Source organism: Tursiops truncatus, chromosome 19 (assembly GCF_011762595.2).
Source record: "Tursiops truncatus isolate mTurTru1 chromosome 19, mTurTru1.mat.Y, whole genome shotgun sequence".
Lineage (NCBI taxonomy): Eukaryota > Metazoa > Chordata > Mammalia > Artiodactyla > Delphinidae > Tursiops > Tursiops truncatus.
This window is the reverse complement of record NC_047052.1, coordinates 48,459,004-48,481,127: the sequence shown is the minus strand read 5'-3', so window position 1 is coordinate 48,481,127 and position 22,124 is coordinate 48,459,004. Positions and strand designations below refer to the sequence as shown.

Sequence of the window (22,124 nt, the reverse complement as noted above, 5' to 3'; positions counted from 1 at the left end):
TCTCTCCATCCGGTGCTTGAATGCTTCCTGAAGCTTCTCGGAAGCTCTGACCTTCCTATCAGAAAGTCCTCACACCCCTTCGTGCCCTGCCCCTTTGGGAACCTGGAAAGACCCCGGGGAACCTGGAAAGACCCCGGAGTCCCAGCTCGCCGCCCCCACCCCTGCACCCAGAGACAGCCTCACCCCTGTTGCTTCAGTTCACAGGGACAAAGTCCTCTGCAGCCATGCTGGCCAGGCCAAGACCACAAGACCATGTGAGGGAAGGCCTGTGATGCCCCTGTAGGGAAGGTCACAGGGAGGCTGTGTGATCCTCGGCCAGGCCCCTCCCCTCTCTGGTCTGGGCTCTGGCCAGGGACTCCGCTCGATTCCCTTGGCCCCTGCTAGTCACTGTGGGAGGTCAGACCAAATGAACAGGCCAAATGGACCACAGACACGTGGAGGAAAACAGACGCCTGCCATTTCTTTTTTTTTCCATGTATATTTTTTGTAGGTTTTTTTTTTTTTTTTGTAAAATGTCCCAGTTCTTCCATAACTTATAAACATGATTTATACCGAAGGGTGGATGGGAAAGCGGGCAGGGTGGAGTGACTGGGGATGGGGAAGCGCCTCTTCTTGCTGCCCCCTGGGGGCTAGGCCTAGGGCCCTCTGGGGCACGGGGACACCCCAACACCTCCCTGAGGTTGTCTGGCCGCCTCTGCCCCTGGTGCTCAGAATCCCGGGCGCCCCTAGATTCCAGAATCCCTTCCTGGACCCCAGGCCCACCGGGCACGCCGCCCCTGGTACTCCGAATCCTGACGTGCCTGTGGTTCCAGGAGCCCCCCGCCAGCTGCGGGGGTGATGGGTCCTCTCCTTTCCGCTGCCCCCCTGACCCCCGAGGAGGAGGGAAGGGAGGGGGAGGGGGGCTCAGGTCTCCCCTCCGTGGCAGGGGGAGGGGGAGGTGGGATCTGAAGGAGGAAGGGCGTGGAAGGCCGGGGCCAGGAGGGGCTCAGCCGATGGTGAGGCCAAAGCCGCACTGGAACTTGTTCTTCCGGTGATTCAGGAAGGCCCCGAGGGCCAGCGTCAGGGGCAGGGGTGGGAGCTTCTTCTCCAGCGTGGCACCCACGATCCAGTTGCTGTCCACGGAACCTATGGGTGAACAACCGAGCTTAGAGCCTTGCGCTGGCTTCTCGCCCCATCCCCGCGAGCTGCCCTCCGGCCCACCTCAGATACCACCGGCCAGACCACGGACCGTGCTGTCCCCGCCACCTGAAACCTCTTCACGCCCTCCAAGTACTTCAGCTCTCAGCTCAGTGACCCCTTCCCTCCGGGAAGCCCTCCGCCACCCCATGGGCCCCGTCATCCCAGTCCTGTCCACACCAGGTCGCTGCTCTCTGGGGATGGGTCTGTCCCTCCCACTGTGAGCCCCGGGGCTTGGGGGGTGGAGGTGGGAGAAGGGGCCTGGTCACTGCTGTGTCCCCAGCATCCTCGGCACAAGGCCGGGCACAGAGCAGGTGCTGAGCATCTGCTGAAGGAAAGACTGAAATCTCTAACTCTACTCAATACTCTGTAATGGCCTATATGGGAAAAAAGTCTAAAAGTGGAGATATATATATATATGGCTGATTGACTTTGCTGTACAGCAGAAACACAACATTGTAAATCAACTATACTCCAATAAAAGTTTTTTTAAAAGAAGTGAGAAAGACTGAAATCTCCTCCAGGGCCTGTGCCCCAGGACCTGACAGGTGTGCAAGTACCCGGTGCGGTCCCCACAGGGTGGAGCCTGAGAACTCACTGAACCCAAACCCAGCCTCTGACCCCGGCTGCCTGCAGAGCAAGGGCTCGAGAGGTGGGCAGGGAAGGCGGGCTTCAGAAGCAAAAAAAAAAACAAAACCCGACAACAATAAAAACCCCCAAACCCAATCCCTGGCCCTCCTGGCTGCCTTCGGAAACCCTGACCCAGGCCCACTGAAGCGGCCCTTCCAGGGCTCTCTCCACACACCCCAAACCTGAGAGCCACTGAGGCCCAAGAGGAAACTTAAGACTAGAGTCGGTCGGCCTCGGGGAAGGTTCCGGATCTGGCTGTGACTGGGCAGCCTCCCTAACGTGAGACTGTGGGGTCGGCTGGCTGTGCTCCAAGTTGCCTTCCACTCATGAGAAAAAGAAAAGCGAGGGCGTGTGCGCAGACTGGGAGAGGGCCACTCGGGGGGTGGAGGTGCAAAGCTCAGGGCCCAGGCACCCATCCACCCTCTCAACTAGCGTTCCTGGGCAACCTGGGGGCCCGGCACACTGCCCTCTACCATCTCCCCCGCCGGTATACCCACTCAGAGCCACCTCTTGCCTGTTTCCCACACAGGGAAATGGAGGCCTGTACCTTTGAAGAGGAGGTTGGCCTTGGGCAGATCCAGCTGGTACCCGAAGGAGACACTTGTGTCCTGCATCCTGGTGCTGGCCTCGAACTCCACGCCCACCTGCAGCTGGGGGGGCCAGGGCGACACACACGGGTCAGCCTCCCAGGCTGAACTCTCAGGCATGCCAGCCCCGGGCACCCCACACCCAGCACGTGTGCCACGCGGCCAGTCCCTGGACCAGCTCACCTGGTCACTGGCTTTGTGGTAGTATGTTGCATGCATGCCCGCCTGACCCAACGTGACTGTCGCCAACCAGTTGTTCACTGTAAGAGAGCAGGGTGGGGGGTGGGGCAGGTTACCAAGGGGGCTCGGCATCTGGGAACCCAGGTTTTCCCCCATCTCCCTCAGAGCCAGGAGTCCAGGGCCCCAGGCTCCTCCTCCCTCAGAGCCAGGAGTCCAGGGCCCCAGGCTCCTCCTCCCTCAGAGCCAGGAGTCCAGGGCCCCAGGCTCCTCCTCCCTCAGAGCCAGGAGTCCAGGGCCCCAGGCTCCTCCTCCCTCAGACCCAGGAGTCCAGGGCCCCAGGCTCCTCCTCCCTCAGACCCAGGAGTCCAGGGCCCCAGGCTCCTCCTCCCTCAGAGCCAGGAGTCCAGGGCCCCAGGCTCCTCCTCCCTCAGACCCAGGAGTCCAGGGCCCCAGGCTCCTCCTCCCTCAGACCCAGGAGTCCAGGGCCCCAGGCTCCTCCTCCCTCAGAGCCAGGAGTCCAGGGCCCCAGGCTCCTCCTCCCTCAGACCCAGGAGTCCAGGGCCCCAGGCTCACATGTGTATTTCCCAGCTAGTGACATAACAGTGCCCTCCTCCCCAGGCCGCCGGTGGTAGACCAGCTCTCCGCCCAGGGCCAGACACGGCGTGATGCTCTGGAGGTAGTGGGCCACGAGGATTCCTGCAGGTGAGATGGGAACGTATTACTTCTGGGCTCGGTGGTTAGTTTCTGCCCAGCTGGACTCCCGCTCCCTCAGGCCTCCCACTCGGGCTCTTTTTTAAAATTAATTAATTAATTAACTGATTTATTTATTTTTGGCTGCATTGGGTCTTTGTTGCTGCACGCAGGCTTTCTCTAGTTGTAGCAAGCGGGGGCTACTCTTCGTTGCAGTGCATGGGCTTCCATGCACGGGCTCTAGAGCGCAGGAAGCCCTGCGGGCTCTAGAGCGCAGGCTCAGTAGTTGTGGTGCACGGCCTTAGTTGCTCCGCGGCATGTGGGATCTTCCCGAACCAGGGATCGAACCCATGTCCCCTGCATTGGCAGGCGGATTCTTAACCACTGCGCCAGCGGGGAAGCCCCCACTCGGGCTCCTTGCTCAAGCAGTTCGCAGGGCTCTGAGGTCAGCCTCCCAGGCCCCCTGGGACCTCATCTGCTCTGCATTGATTTGTCTCCATTTACAGAGGAAGCCACAGAGGCTGAGGGGGTAAGTCACTTCCACATGGTCACACGATGCATCAGGGGCAGAATCCAGGCCTCCCCAAGCCCTGAGCCCAGGCTCTGAGACACTATGCCGCCATGAGCAATAGGAAGGATAGGGCTGGTAAGAGCACACCTCGGGGGGCCAGACAGCCTGGGTTCAAATCCCAGCCTTACCACTTGCTGGTAGAGTAACCGCGGGCCACTGGCCTCGCTTTGCTGTGAACGGGACACCCCATGAGGTTGTGAGAAGAAGTAGAGGGCTGGATGCAGGTGCGGTGCACAGGGAGTACCTGGCACACAGCCAGCACCCGGCAGTCAGGAGGACGGGCCCTGCTACCTCTGTCCCTCGGCAGGAGGGATGGCTCTGACTGAGGCCGCCTGAGTGTCTGTTAACCCATGACTCCACCACTGGGCTGAATTCCTTGAGCCTAAGGACTCATTCGCGTCTGTCTTTGAAAGCCCAGGAGAGGAGACGCCACAGATGTAATCTCTGTGGAGAGGAAAAACCAGGGAGGAAGAGAGAGTGATTGGGGGTTGCAGAAGGAGTGGTGACAGAGAAAAAGAAAACAAGAGACATCTCTGTAGAGACAGGGAAACAATCAGAAACAGACAGATGGGGACTTCCCTGGTGGTCCAGTGCTTAAGAATCTGCCTTCCAATACAGAGGATGCCAGTTCGATCCTTGGTCAGGGAACTAACATCCCACATGCTGCGGGGCAACTAAGCCCGTGCACTCTGGAGCCCGCGCGCCACAAGCCGCAACTAGAGAGAAGCCTGCGTGCCGCAACGAAAGGTCCCGTGCACCACCACGAAGACCCAAAGCAGCCAAATAAATATTAAAAAAAAAAGAAAGAAAAAAAGAAAAGAAATGGAGAGGGGTGGAGGAACTGAAGATTCCCAACCTGACAAGACAGAGCAGGTGAGGACAGGCGACATAAGCTTAGAGTTGGACCCCCAGCCAGAATGAGGGAGACCAGAGCAGAAGGGAAGGTAGGGACAGGGAAAGCCCAGAGCCGGGGGTGGGAGTGGGACGAAGCCTCGGGGACAGGAGCACGAGGTGTGAACCGGAGACGGGAAGACGCTTCCCAGACAGAGATCAGAGGCACAGACTAGGGACCGGCTCTGGGAGCAGGGCAGGACGGGACGACAGGATCAGGCTGCTCATATCTTCGGGCACACCTGGGTGAGGGTTGCCACCACGGGGGCTGAGCAAGGCTGAGGGCTGCTGGCCAGGGCTCTGGAGGTGCCCTGGGGGAGGCTGCGGTCAGGGCGGGCTGGAGCTGGCTTCTCCCCATGAGTAGACGACACAGATCCACCCCCTGGCCCCGACCCCTTGAGGCGGCCATTAAGCCATTACCAGCGCACCTCTGGCCAGGAGCGGCCACTCCTTCAGCAGAAGAGGGACCTCAGGCCCACAGAGGGAAAAGTGACCATCCAGAGATCACAAGGGGACTTAACTCAAGAGTCTCTGGCCACGATTGGAACTGAGTGCCTCGCGGGCCCTGAACTTCTCTCCCACGCCCCATCTCCCGGGCCTGCCTCGCCCTCTGCTCCCCAAGCCCCACCCCTCTCCCTGGTCTCTTGCCCCAGTCTCACACACTCCAAGCAGCTTCGCATGCAGCAGACAGGGATCTTGTTAAAGCACACACCTGGCTCTGCTCCCCCTTCCCCGCTCCAGAACCCGCTATGGCTCCCCAGTGCCAAGGAGACCCCAGCTCCTCAGGGCACAGGTGCAAGGCCCCACGTGGCTCATCCCCAGCTTTGAAACAGGCTTCCTCCGAGAGCTTCACAACTCACTGTGCAGCGCTTATCTCCACACAGGCCTTTTTCTTGAACATCCCAGCCCTTCCTGCATCTCTCTCCTTAAGTTGCTCTGTTTTTTCCTCCCACTTGTGTCCACACCCAGCTCCCCCGGGAGCTCCCCAAGGCAGGGGCTTTGTGAAAGCCAGTGGCTCTCAACCAGGGGCCATTCTGCAATGTCTGGAGTGGCCATGAAGAACCTGTTGAGTTCAAAACCCCATGAGAAGGAAAGAAAGTGAGTCAGAGGTCTGTGAGCAAAGAAGAGGCCTTGGGCAAGGGGCAGAGCGCAGACCTGGGAAAGGAGCATGGTTTCCCGAAACCTGCAGGGCTGGGGCCACATCTGGATCCCTGCGGAAAGTCACCTCGGGCAGGAAGGGCAGGCACCCAGGGCAGATGCTGTGGCGGGGAGGCAAGCACCGAAGGGAAGGTGGTTCTTCACCTCGGCCCAAAAGAACGGCTTCCCACCCTCCCCTCACCGCGCTCCTTGGGGCTCTGTCCATGCAGAGCCCTCTTCTGGGAGCGGTGCCCTCCTCTTCCCCTGCCTCGGTCTAGACACTGCCCCTGTCACTCCAGGAGAGATGGGACCTCCGTTATAAGCTCTCACGGCAACCTGGACCTTCCCAGCGTAGGATTTCTCCCAACAGTAATGCAGTCACCGTGTGCTTGTTTGTTTAGAGGCAAATGTCTCCCCCACCGGCCTAAGAGCCCGGTGAGGACAGGGAAGGGCTGTGTGTGTACGTGCGCGCGCACATGTGTGTGTCCCAGCAACGCCCCGCCCAAGGTGGGCACATGCTAGGTGCTCAGAATGAAGCAGAGGCTCCAGACGAGGGGCCGAGGCCACGGCTGGGGACCACGTACGACCAGTGGCTCCTCAGTTAGGCCTAGGCCGTGATTCAAACTCCAGCTCCTCTGCTTCCTAGCTGTGATCCTGGGGGACTGATTTCACCCTGGGCCTTGCTCTCCTCATCTGTGAGAACCCTGATCCGCCTGCCCATGTGGGGTGGCATGGAGATCCAACCCAGAGCGAACCCTAACTAGGCATGTCAGGCCCCGCACTTGGGGCTGACAGCTTCTCCCACTGACTCCTTCAGCAAGGTGACCTCCCTGCAATTGTGCCCATGAGATGGATGAGGAAACTGAGGCTCAGAGCGGATGGAGCGCCCAGCTGTCAGTGGTCAGTTACTCATGTGCTCAGCACTGAAGTTTTGATCAGTCCCTGAAGGGAGGAAGGGACACCTGTAGGAACTAAGAGACGAGAGTGTCACTGGCTTGGGCTCCAGGGAGGAGGGACCTAGAGGCCAGTGTTGAGGAACACGAAAGGCTGATGCCGGTGAGTGTTTGAGGGGACGGGGGCCCTGTGCCCTAGAGAGGAGCATGGACTCTGGAGGCAGCCTTGCTGTGTCTCCTTGGGAAGTTACTTGCCCTCTCTGGGCCTCAATCAGACGGGGATGACGGCAGCGCTACCCCACAAGGCTGTTGAGAGGATTCCACGAACCATTTGCTCACTGCTCCATCCCTAGTGCCTCGAGGGACTGAATGAAGGACCGGGTACGCACAGTATGCTTAGGACCTGATGAAAGGCAGGAGGTGAAAAACAGGACCTGCTGTGACCACCGCTCACTCCTTTGTTCAGTATTTTCTGAGCGCCTACTCTGTTCCCAGCAGCGCTCCAGGTGCTGGGCATACAGGTATCCTGGCTTCCCACCTTCACACACCTTTGCTCAGCACGCACTGCCCAAGAGCCTGCTCTTCCTGACAGGGCCAACAGCAGACACAAGAATCCGGAATCACCACCTCCACCCTTCTAGTTGCTCAAGACAAAAAAGGCTGACCGCTCATCTCGGACCTCCCTCTATCTCCCACACCGAACCCAGCAGCAAATCCCATCGCTCCACCTTCAAAGTACATCCAGATCCCGGACTACTTCTCACCCCCTCTGCTGCCACCAGGCTGGAAGCCCTTGTAGTCTGTTCTCCACACGTCAACACAAGTGGTCCTGTTAGAAGCTAAGTCAGATCCTATCCCTCTCCAGTGGCCCCAGACTCAATCTGAGTAAAGGCCAAAGCTCTACAAAGCCTTAAGTGACTTGGCCCTGTTAGCCTCTGACTTCTTCTACCACTTGCCCTCCTTCCTCATTCATTATAGCCCCAGTCCTCCTTGATGTTCCAGTGAAGGGTCCTACCTCAGGGCCTTTGCACTTGCTGTTCCTTCCGGCTGAAAAGCTCTTTTCCCATATATTTGCTTGGCACCTTCCCTCACATCCTTCAGTCTTCATTTTCAGTTATCACCTATGTAACGAGGCCTTCTCTCAAGATGCTGCCCACCCCTCCCGAGGCCGTAATTTTACCACACAGCTCCATCACCCATCTGCTTTACTTATGTCACTAGAATGGAAGCTCCCAGAGGACAGACCTAATTGTCCTTTGTTCACCACCATATCCTCTGGACGCGGAAGACATAGAGTACGTGATTGATAAACTCACTCAACAAATATAGAGAAATCAAAAGCAGACACCCAGAGACAAAAATAAAAAAGGGGGAAGCAAACTGAAGAGATCAGAAGTCCAGACATTAGTCAGCTGGTGCCTGCCCCCAGCCAACCTAAGCAGCAATGTTCCTCCTCCAACTCCATCTCAGACTTACTTGCCTCCCCTCAGCTGCACGTAGACTCTGCCTGCCCCCGAGCAACCCCAGAGCCCCACGAGTAGTAACAAGAACAGCTCATTTCCTTGGGACCCATCACATGCCTGACCCCATTCGAAGCTCTCCACACATGACCCACTCAACAACCCTGTGAGGCAACCCAATTTTACAAATGAGGAAACTGAAGCCCACGAGGGTGATGGAAGCTCCCACAATCGCAGTTAAGCCAGTGGCAGAGCTGGGACTTGAACCTGCTTTCTCCCCAACAATGCTACGGGCTTGATGTTCTGTGTTCTGAAGTCACACCTGCCCGTGACTGTTTCTTGGATGGTAGAAGAGGGCCAGCGAAAGAAATGGATTTGCTGGCAAAGCTGGGACTGGGGTTTGATCCCCCCACCCCACCCCCGCCAAGCCCCGTGCCTCTTACCTGAACCCACCAGGACGTCTGGGTTCCCCAGGGTGACAGCCGCCGTGAAGTCGGAACCCCGGTACTCCCCGTCCACCTGCCAGTTCACAAACTTTGACTGCTGGGTCTGTGGAGGGGAGGGGCACGTGTGAGGGTGAAAGCGAGGAGGACCCCATGGGGCCCTCCCAGGTACAAAAAGCCTTTTAGTCCCCATGCTCAACCCCCATTTCTTGTTTGTAGAGAAAAGGCTTCAGTCTCCTAGACCTTCCCCTAGGGCAAATCCAAACCTTTTCTAATCAGGGAAGGAAGGGAAAGCAGAAACAAAGGAAAAGCAATCAAATAATAGTCAAACAATAGTGCCTCGATAAGGCGGAATCCTAGCTCTTTCTCAGGGATATAAAAGGCCCCCCACCCAGGTGGAGGATGGTAACTTCAGGCGGAGCAAAAGATTCCTGGCATTCCACCCTGTTACCTCACCATCAACCAACCAGAACAAAATCAAACGTCCTGCAGCCCTCCCCACCCCCCCCCCCCGCCCCGAATTTGTCTTTAAAAACTCTTCCATGTAAACTATGGGGGAGTTTGGGTCTTCAGAGCACAAGCCACCTGTATCCCTCGCTTGGTCCTTACGATAAACCTTTCTCTGCACCAAACTCTGATGCTTTGGTCCCTTTGGCCTCACTGTGCGTTGGGTTCTTGGATTCAATGCCAAGGGCAGCCTGGTGCTCAGGGTGGCTGGGGGAGCAGCCGACTCGACCCCCACTCACCTGGATGGCCATCTTGGACCTGAGGCCGGGGCCCAGCTGGTGAATGATCTGAGCATTGAGGCTGCCACTATTGTCCATGTCACCCACCAGCACGGGGAAGGCCTGTGGGGCAGAGGGCAGGGTTAGAGGTCTAGCATCATAGAAGTATATGCGTGATGGGCCTCGGTGAGAAGCCTAGGATTAGAAAGCCTCAGAATGAGGTTCTCTCCTCCAGGAAGCCCTCCAAGACCACCTTGGCTGAGTTAGGCTCCCCTCTGGGCTCACACAACCTTTGGGTTCCCCCATTTCAGTCCCACTCTCCCTGGACTGTTACTCTCTGAGGACAGGCTGCTCCCTTTCTCCAGTAGGCTGTGAGCCCCATGGCTGTTTCAGTCACTGCTATGTCCCCAGCACCACCCAGCACAGGGCTGGGCACAGAATGGGAGTTACAATGAAAGTTTGTTGAATAAATGAATTTATTGGAAATCATTATGGAAATCATTAATATAATCAAAGACCTAATTTAGTCCCGCAACTCTGTGTCCTGCCCAAGCCTCCTTCCGGGTCTCCGGTTTTGCCTTCACTCCCCTAACCTAGCCTTGGCAGACAGCCTGAGAAATGCTATCTACCTCCAAAGCATTCATCTGATCACGTCTTTCCCTCACTTAAATCTTTCTGTGGCTCTCCTGCGCCCCCTAGCGAAAGTTCAAATGCCTAGCTTGGCCTTCAAAGCCCTGCAAGACCTACAGCTCAGCCCTGCCCACTCTGGGTCATAACTGTCTGGTGACCTTGGTGTCCCCAGACTCAACCAGCACAGGGCTGGGCAGAGACGTGGGCGTCAGGATGAAGGGATGACCCAGGTTCCGATGCACCTTGGAGAGACAGTCTCCACCTCCCAACACTCTCAGCAGTCCTGGCCTCCTACTGACAAGGCCTTCTTCACCTGACTGGCTGCATTGTTAGAAGATACAGTAAATGAATGGCAAAAGGAACCTCACCTCTGTTGGACTCAGCTGCTTTGTCCCCACGTACGTGACCCCGAAGTGGTAGTTGGACTCCCCGATTGTGCTGAGGGCTACTGTGTGGTTCACCTGGGAGAAGAGGGAGGGCTGTGGTGACGAGTCTGTGGGCCACCCCTTAAGGAACCCAGTCGAGCCCACTCCCAGGACAGCTCCTCTCCTGCCTGGGATGGGAGATACTTGCCAATCTGGCTTCCCCATCAGGGCATCTCTAGGCTGGACAGGGGATGAAGACTGGGAGGTGTGGCCTGACTGGATTAGAGACTCAGAGAAGGGATGTGCTGGGGCTGGGGCTGGGGCTACACACCTGGTACTTCATTCCTGCCTGGATGCTGGCTGAGGGGGGATGGTGTATCTCTGGATTCTGGGTCCCTAAACCCTACCACTGGCCGCTATTGTGTGATCAGCCCGGCACTGAGTCTCTGAGTCTTTCCAAGTACCAAGGAGCCCAGACCTTTAGGGAGGAGTAAAAGGGTTGTACGTGCAGAATTAGGGGGATGGCCGGGATGACCTCTGGAGGATAATGGGACCAGGAAGGCTCACCTGGAAATGATTACTCAACCCTTTGTTGACTGTGAGCTTGACACCTTCCATCTGAATAGGAAACAGCTCTAAAGGAGAGAGAAGTGCTGTCACACTCCAACACACACACACACACACACACACACACACACACACACACTTCTCATCCCTTCCTTCCGTACCGTCCCCGCTTTCCCTTCTCCAGGGATCCCAACCAGTAAATAGCCTAGTGGCTGGGCCCAGAACCAAGGCCTTTGCCTGCATCCAAATTCCAGGGCCACCACCTACTACCTGTGTGACCTTAGGCAAGTTACCTTATCTATGTCAAACTTATCATCTGTAAGTTGAAGATGCTCACCACGTAGAAATATTGCAAGGATTTAATGAGTTAACACATACTGAATGCCAGGACGGTGCTCAGTAAGCTGCTGCCACCACTTTTGTTATCACAATTACTCCAAGCCAGGATTCAGAAGCTTTGGGTCCCACCTCCACTGGCCCTTTGCTGACACTGTGACCTTGGGCCACAGTTTCCCTCCCAATCACAAGAGTCTGGCTTGGCTGATTCCTGGGGCTCCTGAGGTCCCTAAGGCTTTCTCTACTGCTCTGGCATTCTATCCTGAGGTTCCACCATTTGATCCCATCGTTCTAAGCCCCAAGCTCAATGTGCCACCATTCGATCCCAATGTCAACTCCTAACGCTCTGTTAAATGATTCCAACGGTCCGTGCCAATTCCCAAGGTCCTCAGTGTGCTCCTCCTTCCCCCGATATCCGGGCCATCACAAGCCCGCCGGGCCCCTAGCCCCTCACCCTTGCACTTCCGGTGGCACTCCTCGAACGTGCCCGGGTTGGGCAGGCAGCCGCAGGCCCTATCATCCCCGGTCCCTCCAGCGCTGGCGGCCGCAGTCCCCGGCGTCCGTTCGGAACCTCGACCTGCGCCAGCTCCAGCACCCAGGCCGCCCCCGATCGGCGGCAGCGTGAAGCCCGGAGGAGAGGGCGGAGGCGGTGGCAGTCCCACGAGGGGAGGCGCAGGCGGCGGCGGCGGCCCTGCGGGCGGCGAGCTAGCAGCCAACACGTTCCCCATGGTCGCCTGCAAAGGGAAAGGTCAGAGGGCAGAGGTCAAGGCCCGCAGGCTCCAGGCCCAGCGCCAGCGAACACCCCTCTGCTCGGAGCCCCGTTTTCACGCGCGGCAGCGCCTCCCCCCGGTGTGCTCCGCTCCCACCCCGTGCGCCACGCGCAACCGAACCCGCTGCCGCCGCCGCCGCCGCCGCCACCACCGTCGCCCCGCCCCGCCTAGCCCATTGGTTTACCGGGCCCTGGTGTCCGCCCACCAGCTTCAGTGTCTGGCCTTACTATTGGAGTCATGGATGAAAGTCCCACCCACCTCTTTGGAACGTCCTTTTCTGTTGGTTCCCACTCGCAGACAGGTCAAAGCACACCTCCCCCCCTTCCCATTGGCTTGGGGAGCCCACACCGATTGGCTCTAGATGCCGCGGGTTCCGGTGCTCGCCCGCCATTGGTCTGTGCTGCACACTTTGCAACGCCCATTGGCGAATCGCCTCAGCCCCATTCCAGAAGGCGCCCCTCTTTCGACTCCGCCCCTCAGCGAAGTTGCCATGATAATTGGTCGGCCTTTGCCCTTGAAGCATCCTGATTGGCTCCAGCATGTACAGGGGTCGGACCCTGGTGACGTAATCAACGTTTTGTGTTCATTGGCTAATGTGCCAGGGTCAAGGGACACGGATAAAGGTGGGTTGCGCGGCAGAGGCTGCTAGGCAGCAAGGTCAGGCCTCGCGTCCCACCAGGCACCGCGGCAGAGGGGCGGCCCCCTAGTCCGGAGTCGCACACCGAACGCCGGAAGTGCTAGCCCTTCCCACAGTGCCACGGGAGATTTCTAACCCGTTATGTGAACGCTGTCCTGCTTCTTGTTACCCACAATGCCCCTTACCTATTTAACGGGACAGTTGCCGTAGACCCACCCCTTTCGTTACCCATCATGCCTTCTGGCTCTCTCTCCCCCCAACCCTTGCCCCGGTCACTGCGTCTTCCATCTTTGGCCCATTCATTCCTGTCCCATTACCCAGCATGCCTTCTGCTCCATTCATTTCAGCTTGGTTGCCTGTACTACCTTTAGCCCATTTATGCCCGTTCATTTCCCTAATTCTTTTAGCTAATTCTTAATTGACCATAAGGTTTTGGGTCCATTGCCCATCATGCCTGCGGCCCCTGTTTCTCCATTATTCATCCCTCTGCCCCTGGCTCATTCTTTCAGACCTATTACCCATCACGCCCTGAGCTCCTATTACAACATTATTCATAATTTGCCTTTGGCCTATTCTTATTGCCATTTATTCATTACGCCCGAGCCCCTCGTACTTAATTACTGCTCTTTCTACTTTGTTTCGTTTATTTCGGTCCATTACCCATTAGACTGCTGTTACAGATTCCTTTTCGTTAATAAAAATGCCCTGGACTCCTCCCCACTCCTTCCATTACCCATCACTGTTTTTGGCTATGCATTTTTGCTCATTATCCCCTCAATTATCTTTTTCACATCTTTGGCTCTTTTCTTAATGTCTGTAACCCATCTTGACTTCTAGTCTACTGATTCCCTCAAGCCCTGGACCCCCCTATTCATTACCCATTATGTTCCACCCCCATCCCGTTCACAGCCCACAGTAAACACGAGTTGAGACCTGGTCAAAGTACAAACTCATTTTGTAGGAAATGCTGTATTACAAAACAATATCACATCCCCTACCCCTGATCCAGGTGATCCATTCCCCACCCCCCACCCAGGCGGGTGGGTCCAACCCCACTGGGCAGGAGTAAGAGAACTCAGTAGTCTTCAAAGTTAACAGCAAATTCTCCGAAGGCTGGGGTCAGCAAGGCCCACTCTGCATGAAGCTCACCCCATGTAGCCCTGAGCTGGGGCATAATTCTCTGTACACAGGAATTGGGGTAGTGGGAGCTCAGGGAAGGGTTTGTACCCTGAGACTCCTGCCTGCAGGAGGGAGGAGATGGGGAAGTTCTGCTTTGGGCTGGGGAAATCCCCTCCCTCCCACCACTGGGGACAGGGTGGGGACCGGGCGAGTGGGGCTCTGCCACCTGGAGGGCTCAGGTCTGAGCAACAGGATGCCCCCAACACCCACCCAAGCAGAGCTGTTAGGAGTGACGGCCTGAGGTCCAATCAGAGGTCTGGGGTCTTCTTTGGGATTTGGGGGGAGTCTGGAGATGGTGGGACATGAGAGGTATAATCTAAGGTCACAGTCTGAGGACCCCTTGGGTAAGAGGTTGTGAAGAAACCTACCTTCTCCAGCCCCTCCTAAGATAAGGTTATCAGTTTTCCATTGTCATGGCCCATTTCTCTGAGTCAGAGATCATGGATTAGAGGTCACAGTGGAGCCACCAAGATAGAAGTCACAGATGAGATGCATGTGTGTTAACTGACAGTGGCCAAGCGAGAGATCAGGGGGCCCTAGATCCCTGGCAGAAAGTTGAGGGATCAAAAAATGAGAGATGAGAGGCCAGGACCATGGCGGCTTACACATACATGGCCCGGGACATGACAAAGCCTTTGCCCTGGTAGGACTCAGAGGGGCTGGAGTAGGACAGGGAATCGTAGATGGGGTTGATCTTGTCCAGATAGTCTTCCTCCTCCTCCTCGTCCTCTAGATCCAGGGAAACCGTCTCCAGAGCAGGCATCCCTGGAGGCACCAGCATGGGGGACCCCAGGTTCGTGGCCCCCAGGAGCAGGGGCCCTGACCGTTCTTCCAAGGTGGGAAGCTCATGGTATCGAGGCATTTCCTGGGGATCGGGAGGGAATGAACCCAAGGTCACCTCTTGAACATGACACAGAATCCCACTCTGCTCCTTGACCCTCAAATCCTGACCACCATCTCCCCATGCCAACCAGACCTGACCTCACCCTATGTCACCCCTTGTCACCTGGGTTGATATTGAACTGGGACAATCATACAGCTGGTCCCTAACTCAAAGCCCAGAGCATGGACTCTACCCTGTTAATCTTGAGCCTCTCCTTTTCTTTTGATCACTGACCCCAAGTCTTTCCCCATGAGTCTTTGACTTCAATCTTGACCTAAACTTAAGCTCTAAATAGCCCCTTGAAAACTGACTTGTCTCAAACTCAACATCCAACCTCTGATCTCCAGGAGGCCACTGAGGGGAGTGACTGTCTGTCTTGTCCCAGCTCCAGGTACAGTGTCCGGCAAATGGAGATACTCAACCAGTCTTCTTTGATGGGATGACTTTAAACTCTCACCCCATGTCCTTGGACTTCTACAACCAAGACCTCCCCCACTGAATCCTAAATGTATCTCAGAGCTCTAAGGTCTAACCAGAGATACAGCTCTGAACTTGAGTTGTAACCGTTAGTCCTTGACCTTTTATGTAAGGAGGCCCTTAAACTCAGATCCCAAACTCACCCTTGTCCTCTCCCGAGCTCCTACCTGCTCAGCGCACGAGACACTAGCATCAAAGTAGGGGGTCTTGAGCGGGTTGTGCTCCGAGGCCCCCAGGGTGAAGAGCTGGGAGGGCTGTGATGTGAGATAGAGGGACAGGTCAGGACCACCCCCCCTCCCAGACAGCCTCTCCCCACCAGTCCCCGCTCCCAGCCCTGGCCTCAGTGGCAAAAGTGGTATGGGGATGTGGGGGCAGCCTGGGCTCCAGGGGAAGTGCTCACCATGTCCGGCTCCTCCAGCTTTGCCTCTGGAGTCGGCGGCTTGTATGAGGGAGGCCCCTCTAGGCTGTGGGGTAGGAGGTAGGTCAGGTGAAGGCTAAGCCCTGAGAAGCCCTCTACCCCAGGGCCACTGCACAGTTCTTTCCTCTGTCTGATCTCTCTTTCCATCACCCACCTCCCCTTACCCAGCTTACTCCTACTCATCCCATGAATTTCTCTTCTTCCGGGAAGCCTTCCTGACTCTCCAGGAGGATCTGGAACTCCTGTTATATGATCATATCTACCTATACGTCCCTCACAGGGCACTTACTGAGTTTGTATTTGAAATATTATTTCTGATCTCATTCAACGACTGTACCCCACTGTGAGCAAAGTGAGGGGAAAAAAATGAGATCTGTGTTGTCAACATGGCGTTCCCAGAACACACTATGAGGAATATCAGGAAATATCTAGAAGAGGGAATGAAAAAAATGAATGAAATGCTTTCCTGCCCCCCAAACTCTGTTAAATTCCCTCATTCTACACACCCTCAGACCAGAGCATCCTATATATATAATAATGATGGAGGCTTACTATGCCTTCAATCCCCATCTCAGATGTCCCTGCCTCCAGGAAGCCCTCCCTCATCTTTCAGGCTGAGTCAGGTGCCCCTTCTAGCCTCTCCCAGCTCCCTCAGCTTCCCTAGCCCATCCCTGGCCATGATGGACTGCCACTGTCTGGGAACAGGTCTGTCTCCTTGAGACTGTGAACCCTGGGAGGCCAGGGCCAGGGCCATCTCAGACACCACTGGGTCTCATGGGCTTAGAAAAAGAGATCAACAGCAAGTTGTTGGTTTGCATTGACTACATGATTAAGACAGTGGTTCACAAACTTTCTTGTGCATCGTAGGGAGTTTGTTATAAATACAGATGCCAAGCCCTTCTTGTAAAAGTTCTGATTCAATAGGTTTGGTGTAAGCCCAGCAAGGTGCATTTTAAACAAGTGTTCCCCCTCACACACACTGGGTCATATTATTTCAGAACCATTTGGCCCCCAAAATGCTGTCTTGCTGGATGAATTTCAGCAAGTGATTTCAGCTCTTTGAACCTGTTTCCTCTTTGAGAAAATGGGTACCCTTAGCTCCATCTGAAAATTAGGTTTCCATGATATGATATGTTTTTGTGTGCGGACGTCTTTTATTTCTTTTTTAAATTTATTTTATTTTTTTGGACATCTTTTAAGTGTTTGTCTCATCATTGTGTTCCTAGCTTTCAGGGTCTTGCCCCAAGCGGGTACTTTCTGAATACCTATTGAACGAATGAATGAATGGATGGATAGGAGGCTTCACTGAGATCACATACATAACATACATCTCATCAAGCCTGTCACATAAGTGTTCTACACAGAGAAGTGGGGCTAGTTTCCCCCAATATCTAGGCTCCTCTTTTCTCATAGTAATAGAGATTTTGGCTGGGTACGCGGCCACCAGAATAAAGACTACATTTCCCAGCTTCCTTTGCAGCTGAGGCAGCCATGTGACTAGGCCCCTGGGAAATGGGAAATTAGAGGAAGTGATGGGTTCCCTTACAGGGCTGCTGACTGCCTTCTATTTCCATTTCCATTTCCCTTTCCCACTGAAAGGAATGGGGTCATTGAGGCCAGGATGGCCATGTCTGGTTGTCATGTACACAGACAACGATAAAAGAGAGGGGAGCTATCTTGGAATGTGAATGAAGGTCACGCACTAGGGAAGGTGGAGCAAAAAGATAGCAGGAGCCTGGGCTCTGATGATGTCACAGAGCAGAACTGTCATAGACATGATTTCTAGGAGACAGAAATAAACTCTCCTCTCCACCCCATTTAAGTCATGGTTATTTTGGGTCACTCAGCCATTGCTGATGACTTTCTCCCGGCCTCCTCCCCAACTCTGTGCGCCCAGTTCTGGGACCCCTCCCTCATCCACTTCTTAGGGCCCATCACTCACTCCTCCACCTCCTCTGCCCCCTGCAGCCTCTGCTCCTTCCGCTGCTGTCTGCAGATGAGGATGCCTGTGGCGGCCACAGCAGTCGCGATGATGGCAGCAATGATGCCCCCGATGATGCCACCTGTGGCCCCTGCGCCTGCTGTGTTGGGTGTCTCTACAAGAAGACGGACAGTGTGAGGGAGTCTCCAGGCGGAAGCCACAGTGCCTTATTCCCAGCCCCACCTCCCAAGTCACCACCCACCTGTCTCCCTCTTTTCCCAAGGGCAGAGGACATTCTTTTTATTCACTTAATCCTTAATGATCATTTGTTGTGTGATCGAGTGAACAAAACATACAAAAGTCCTAGTCACATTGGACTCATGTTTTGTTGGGCAGGGAGGACACCAGTAGAGAAATATACACAATAGCTAATATGCCAGGTGATAGTAAGTGATAGAGGATAATAGTGTATAGCAGGGTAGATGATAAGTGACAGAGCAGGGGCCCTCAAGGGCAGTCAGAGAGAGCCTTACTGTGAGGTGACATTTGAGCAAAGATCTGAAGGAGCTGTAGGGGGTGAACCATGAGAATATGAGAGCATTCCAGGCAGAGCGAACAGCCAGCGCAAAGGTCCTGGGGAGGAAGCCTCAAGGGTTTTTTTTGTTTGTTTTGTTGTGTTTTTTTGTGGTACGGGGGCCTCACTGTTGTGGCCTCTCCCGTTGCGGAGCACAGGCTCCGGACGCGCAGGCTCAGCGGCCACGGCTCACGGGCCCAGCTGCTCCGCGGCATGTGGGATCTTCCCGGACCGGGGCACGAACCCGTGCCCCCTGCATCGGCAGGCGGACTCTCAACCACTGCGCCACCAGGCGCAGTTTTTCAAGTTGTTTTTAAAGACAGCAAGGAGGCCATGTGGCCAGAGCAGAATGATGACGCGAGAGTGTGGAGCTAAGGGAAGAGAGGTGATGGGGAATGGAGAGAAAAGGCAAAAAAGTTGGGGGTCAGAGCGTGATTCTGGATTTGGGATCAGACCCCCTCCTTCATTACATAGAATGGAGTCATCCTAGGCAGAGAATCATAGCTCCTCTAACCTAACAGGAAAAGGGGTGGAGAGAAGCCCGTGACCCCCTGGGCCTCTCCTTTGTAACACTTCCCACTTCCTGAATCGTTTTCGGAGCAATTACCTGTTTACTTGCCAATTTCCACACTGCGCGCTCCAAGGGGTGGGGTCTGGCACACAGTTGGTGTTTTTCTAGACATGTAAGGCGGGGCCCGGCAGGGACACTTAGGGACCTACTGTCTGCCAGAACAGCCAAATTCCCGCCCCTGCCCTCCTGGCACTACCCTCCCATTGTGGGAGGAGGTGGGGGGGGGGGGCCCGGACAGGGTGGTACAGACAATAAACAACTAGGGGAAATAACATGTATGCCAAAGCCCCATCCACAGGCTTCCCCCTTCCATCCACCCCACTTCACAGATGCAGAGAGAAAGCTGCCGGTAGGAACGCTGCCTGGATCCCTGGACTCTCCGATTTCCACAACTTCCTGTTACACAGCCTGGCATCCTCTGGAGGGCTTCAGAGCGCGGGGGAATATCAGAGTAACTGCTGCTCAGTCTACACACGCTCACCCTAAAATTGCTGCTATTCCTGTTGTCGACTGCATATCCGGGAGGGCAAGGCAAGCTCTGCCCGAGTCACCGCAGTGTCCCCGCACCGTGAGTGGAAGGCAATGCAGGTGGAAGAAACGGGCTCACCAAGCCCCTCCTGCGTGCTCAGCCCCACGCTGGGCATTCGGGCGCAGCCTTACTGAATCCCATGACAGCCTCAGGAGCAGAGATGAAGGCCACTGGTGTTTTACCAAGGTGGTCACGGGGCTCAGGAGAGCAGAGGTAACCCTGCCCCCCGTCATGCCTCCACCGCAGTTCCCTGCCCGGGTTTGGGAGATTTTCTAATGGTGGCGGGGAGTGAGAAGGATGCAGAGCTGCAGCCCCTCCCTCTGAATCACCGAAAATCCCCTTGGGCACAGCCTGGGGACAAGGGAACACAAAGGAGGTAGGAAAGGCCACTGCCTTGTTCTTCCAGAGGCGGGACTTTCCTGGTTCCTCAGCAACCCCCCCTGCCCCATCCCCTCAGGGCCCCCGAGAATGAAGGGGCGGTCCTCCCTCCCAGTATCCTCAGCAAGCTCTGGGAGGTCGGGTCTGAGCTGCCCTCAGAGGATCAGATCACAGCACCTCCCCACCTTCAAGGGCCCACAAGTCCAGGATCCCAGCCCCGCTCTCCCGGGGAGCTCAGTTCTCCCGCCAGTTTGGCCCCTCCACCCAGGGAGGCAGCCTCTGTCCTGGAACTCCCGAGTCCAAGCCCAGTTCCCAGTCCCACTGGCTTTAGGTGTCTCGGGCATCCAATGTGTCCTTCAAGGACCCAAGTGACCAGAGCCCACCCCCGCCGGCCCCCAACCCCAGCCTCACCAAGTCTAGCCTCCACCAGGCTCCCAGTCTCCAGGGCCCACCCCCTGGGACCTAGCAGTCCCTGTCCCACCCCCCAAGGAGGGGGTCTGATGTATTACAAGACACCCCCAATGTTTTCCTCCAAGGTGTTTATTAACTCCTGAGTGTCATGGGGCCAGAGCAGGCTGGAGCCCAAATCGAGTCTCTGGGGGGGAGGGTGCTCTGTGGTTCCCCATTCCCGAGCTCCCCGGGGTGGGGGGCTCCCCTGCCCCATGCAGCCCTGGAGACAGAAGTCCAGTGTGTGACATTCCACCTCCCTCCACATCCCAGGAAAGGAAGCGGGAGGTAGCTTTGAACTCCAGTGTCTTCCGGACAAACAAGTTCAACCAGTATGGGACCCTTGGCTGTCTGCCTGTCTTGGGGTCACACATAAACTGCCCGCCGAGAGATGAGGGAGCCGTCCAGCTGGGACTCCATGTCGTCCTCGAGTGCCGGGGGCGGAGGCAACATGAGGCCTTTCTCTGCCTCTTCGTCCTCTTCGTCCTCCTCGTCCTTACCCTCTGGCCTCAGGGGACCAGGGGCACTTGGCGTCCAGAAGACGGGACCCCCATTCCCAAACACCTGAGTTTTCGGATCGTAGGACCCTCCTCTGCCGCCGGGTCCTCCTCCTGGGCTCTTCCGCCTTCTCTTCACCCTCAGCACGATGAAAGCCAAGGGCCCCCCAGCCAGAAGCAGCAAGAGCAGCAGTACGCCCCCACCAGCCCCCCACACCACTGGACCCACGTCTCGGGGCGAGGCCCGGGAGGTGTCTGAGGAGAGAGAAGAAGGGGTGAGAGAGAAAGGGAGACACGAGGTCAAGAGGATACATCTGGGAGTGGGGAGGGGGGACCCAGGACACAGCAGGGCAGTGACGGGAACTAGGGAGGTGACTCAACTTGGGCAGAAGAAGGTGGGGGGAAGGGAGAGCCCGTTCCCTCTTCGCTACAGGCTGGGCACTTTGTATGCGGAGGGGTTGCCAGTGGGTGGCCTCCAGATGGATCTCTTTACACCTGCACAGCGTTTTCCCCAAATTAAACTTGCTAACAAAATAGAAAACCAACCAACCAACCAACCAACAACCAAAATTAAACTTGCCAGCTAACATTTAAAGCACTAGGCCATTTCACTGCAAATTCCAGATTTCTTTTAGGGGGAAAAAGAAAATCAGATCCCAGGGACGACCCTGGCGGTCCAGTGGTTAAGAGACTGCGCTTCCACTGTAGGGGGCATGGCTTCAATCCCCGGTGGGGGAACTAAGATCCTGCATGCCATAAGACGTGGCCAAAAAATAAAAAAATCATTTCTGGCAACACTAAACTTTCATCTCCTCCACCTGGTGAGATGGGCTGTGGATGAGTCAGGCTGGTGACTCCGAAGGGGACAGAGTTCCACACCTCGCCACCCCGGTCACTCGCCAGGACCCTGTAGGCATCCGAGTTTGAGACCCCCTCCCAGAAACTCTGAGGTCAGCGTCACGGAATCTTGGGGCTGATCCAACCAGGAAGAGGCAGCCTAGATTTGAGTGTGAGGCTGTCTGATTCCAAAGCTCTTTGCACTTGAGAGAAAGGGGATTGAGAAGGGCCAGGGGCCTCCTGGTAATTCCTCCCCCACACACACACCGGGAGCGGGAGTGGCTGGGAGCACATGTCCCCAGTGTGGCGAATGGGGCTCCTGAAGCCCCCATTCCCGGTTTCCTCTCCCAGCAGGGCCTGAGCTTGTGGGAGGGGAGGGGTCTGGGGGAGGATGGGGGGTGGGGTTGGGCGGAGAAGGAAGTCAGGGAGCCCTAAGCGGGGAGGAGTGAGGATGAGGGAGGGGGCGTCCAGGTCCCACAACAGGGATAGACATGGATGCAACTGGCATCTTATCAGATCCCCCGCTTCCCCCACCCCTGCATGCAGGGTGTGACTGGGAGAGACCGGGGCGGGATGGGGAGGGTCCACTTACACCTGACCCTCCCCTCCCTGCGCCTCTGCACACTAGAGGGGCTGGGACCCAGGCATCTGTTTCTGGATGCTTTCCAAAAAGGGGGGGGGGGTCACGACCTAGCGGGCTGCAGATCAGTCTGGTGCCTCACAAG

At 56.2% G+C, this 22,124-nt stretch overlaps 2 protein-coding genes across 6 annotated transcripts in view; both read right to left on the bottom strand.

Annotated features, from left to right (window-relative positions):
- Window positions 1-458: 458 nt before the first annotated feature.
- On the bottom strand, window positions 459-12,181 carry TOMM40 (translocase of outer mitochondrial membrane 40). The gene is made up of 9 exons (XM_033844360.2): window positions 11,736-12,181; window positions 10,946-11,013; window positions 10,382-10,474; window positions 9,405-9,506; window positions 8,659-8,764; window positions 3,147-3,269; window positions 2,577-2,653; window positions 2,354-2,456; window positions 459-1,125 (listed from the first exon to the last, which is right to left on the bottom strand). Exons 1-9 carry the CDS (start codon window positions 12,007-12,009, stop codon window positions 986-988), a joined length of 1,086 nt encoding a protein of 361 aa, XP_033700251.1. The 5' UTR covers window positions 12,010-12,181; the 3' UTR covers window positions 459-985.
- Window positions 12,182-13,625: 1,444 nt separating this feature from the next.
- NECTIN2 (nectin cell adhesion molecule 2) overlaps window positions 13,626-22,124 on the bottom strand; it is a 28,185-nt gene continuing 19,686 nt past the window's right edge. Inside the window, exons 6-10 of one of the 5 annotated variants that reach the window (XM_033844559.2) lie at window positions 17,588-17,741; window positions 15,935-16,073; window positions 15,628-15,691; window positions 15,371-15,481; window positions 14,586-14,732 (exon numbers count right to left, since the gene is read on the bottom strand). In XM_033844559.2, the coding sequence (XP_033700450.1) occupies window positions 15,420-15,481; window positions 15,628-15,691; window positions 15,935-16,073; window positions 17,588-17,741 (419 nt within the window). In that variant the 3' untranslated portion in view covers window positions 14,586-14,732; window positions 15,371-15,419. Of the gene's footprint in view, window positions 14,733-15,370; window positions 15,482-15,627; window positions 15,692-15,934; window positions 16,074-17,587; window positions 17,742-20,140; window positions 20,818-22,124 lie in introns of those variants that run through there. The other 4 variants (XM_033844558.2, XM_033844556.2, XM_033844557.2 and 1 more) reach the window with 4 other exon arrangements.

Coding starts and splice junctions, on each gene's coding strand:
- TOMM40 (XM_033844360.2), bottom strand. CDS start 12,009: ATGGGGAACGTGTTGGCTGCTAGCTCGCCGCCCGCAGGGCCGCCGCCG. Junction 10,475..10,945: donor GGTTGAGTAATCATTTCCAG/GTGAGCCTTCCT, acceptor CTCTTCTCCCAG/GTGAACCACACAGTAGCCCT. Junction 3,270..8,658: donor AGACGTCCTGGTGGGTTCAG/GTAAGAGGCACG, acceptor TCTCACCTGCAG/GAATCCTCGTGGCCCACTAC.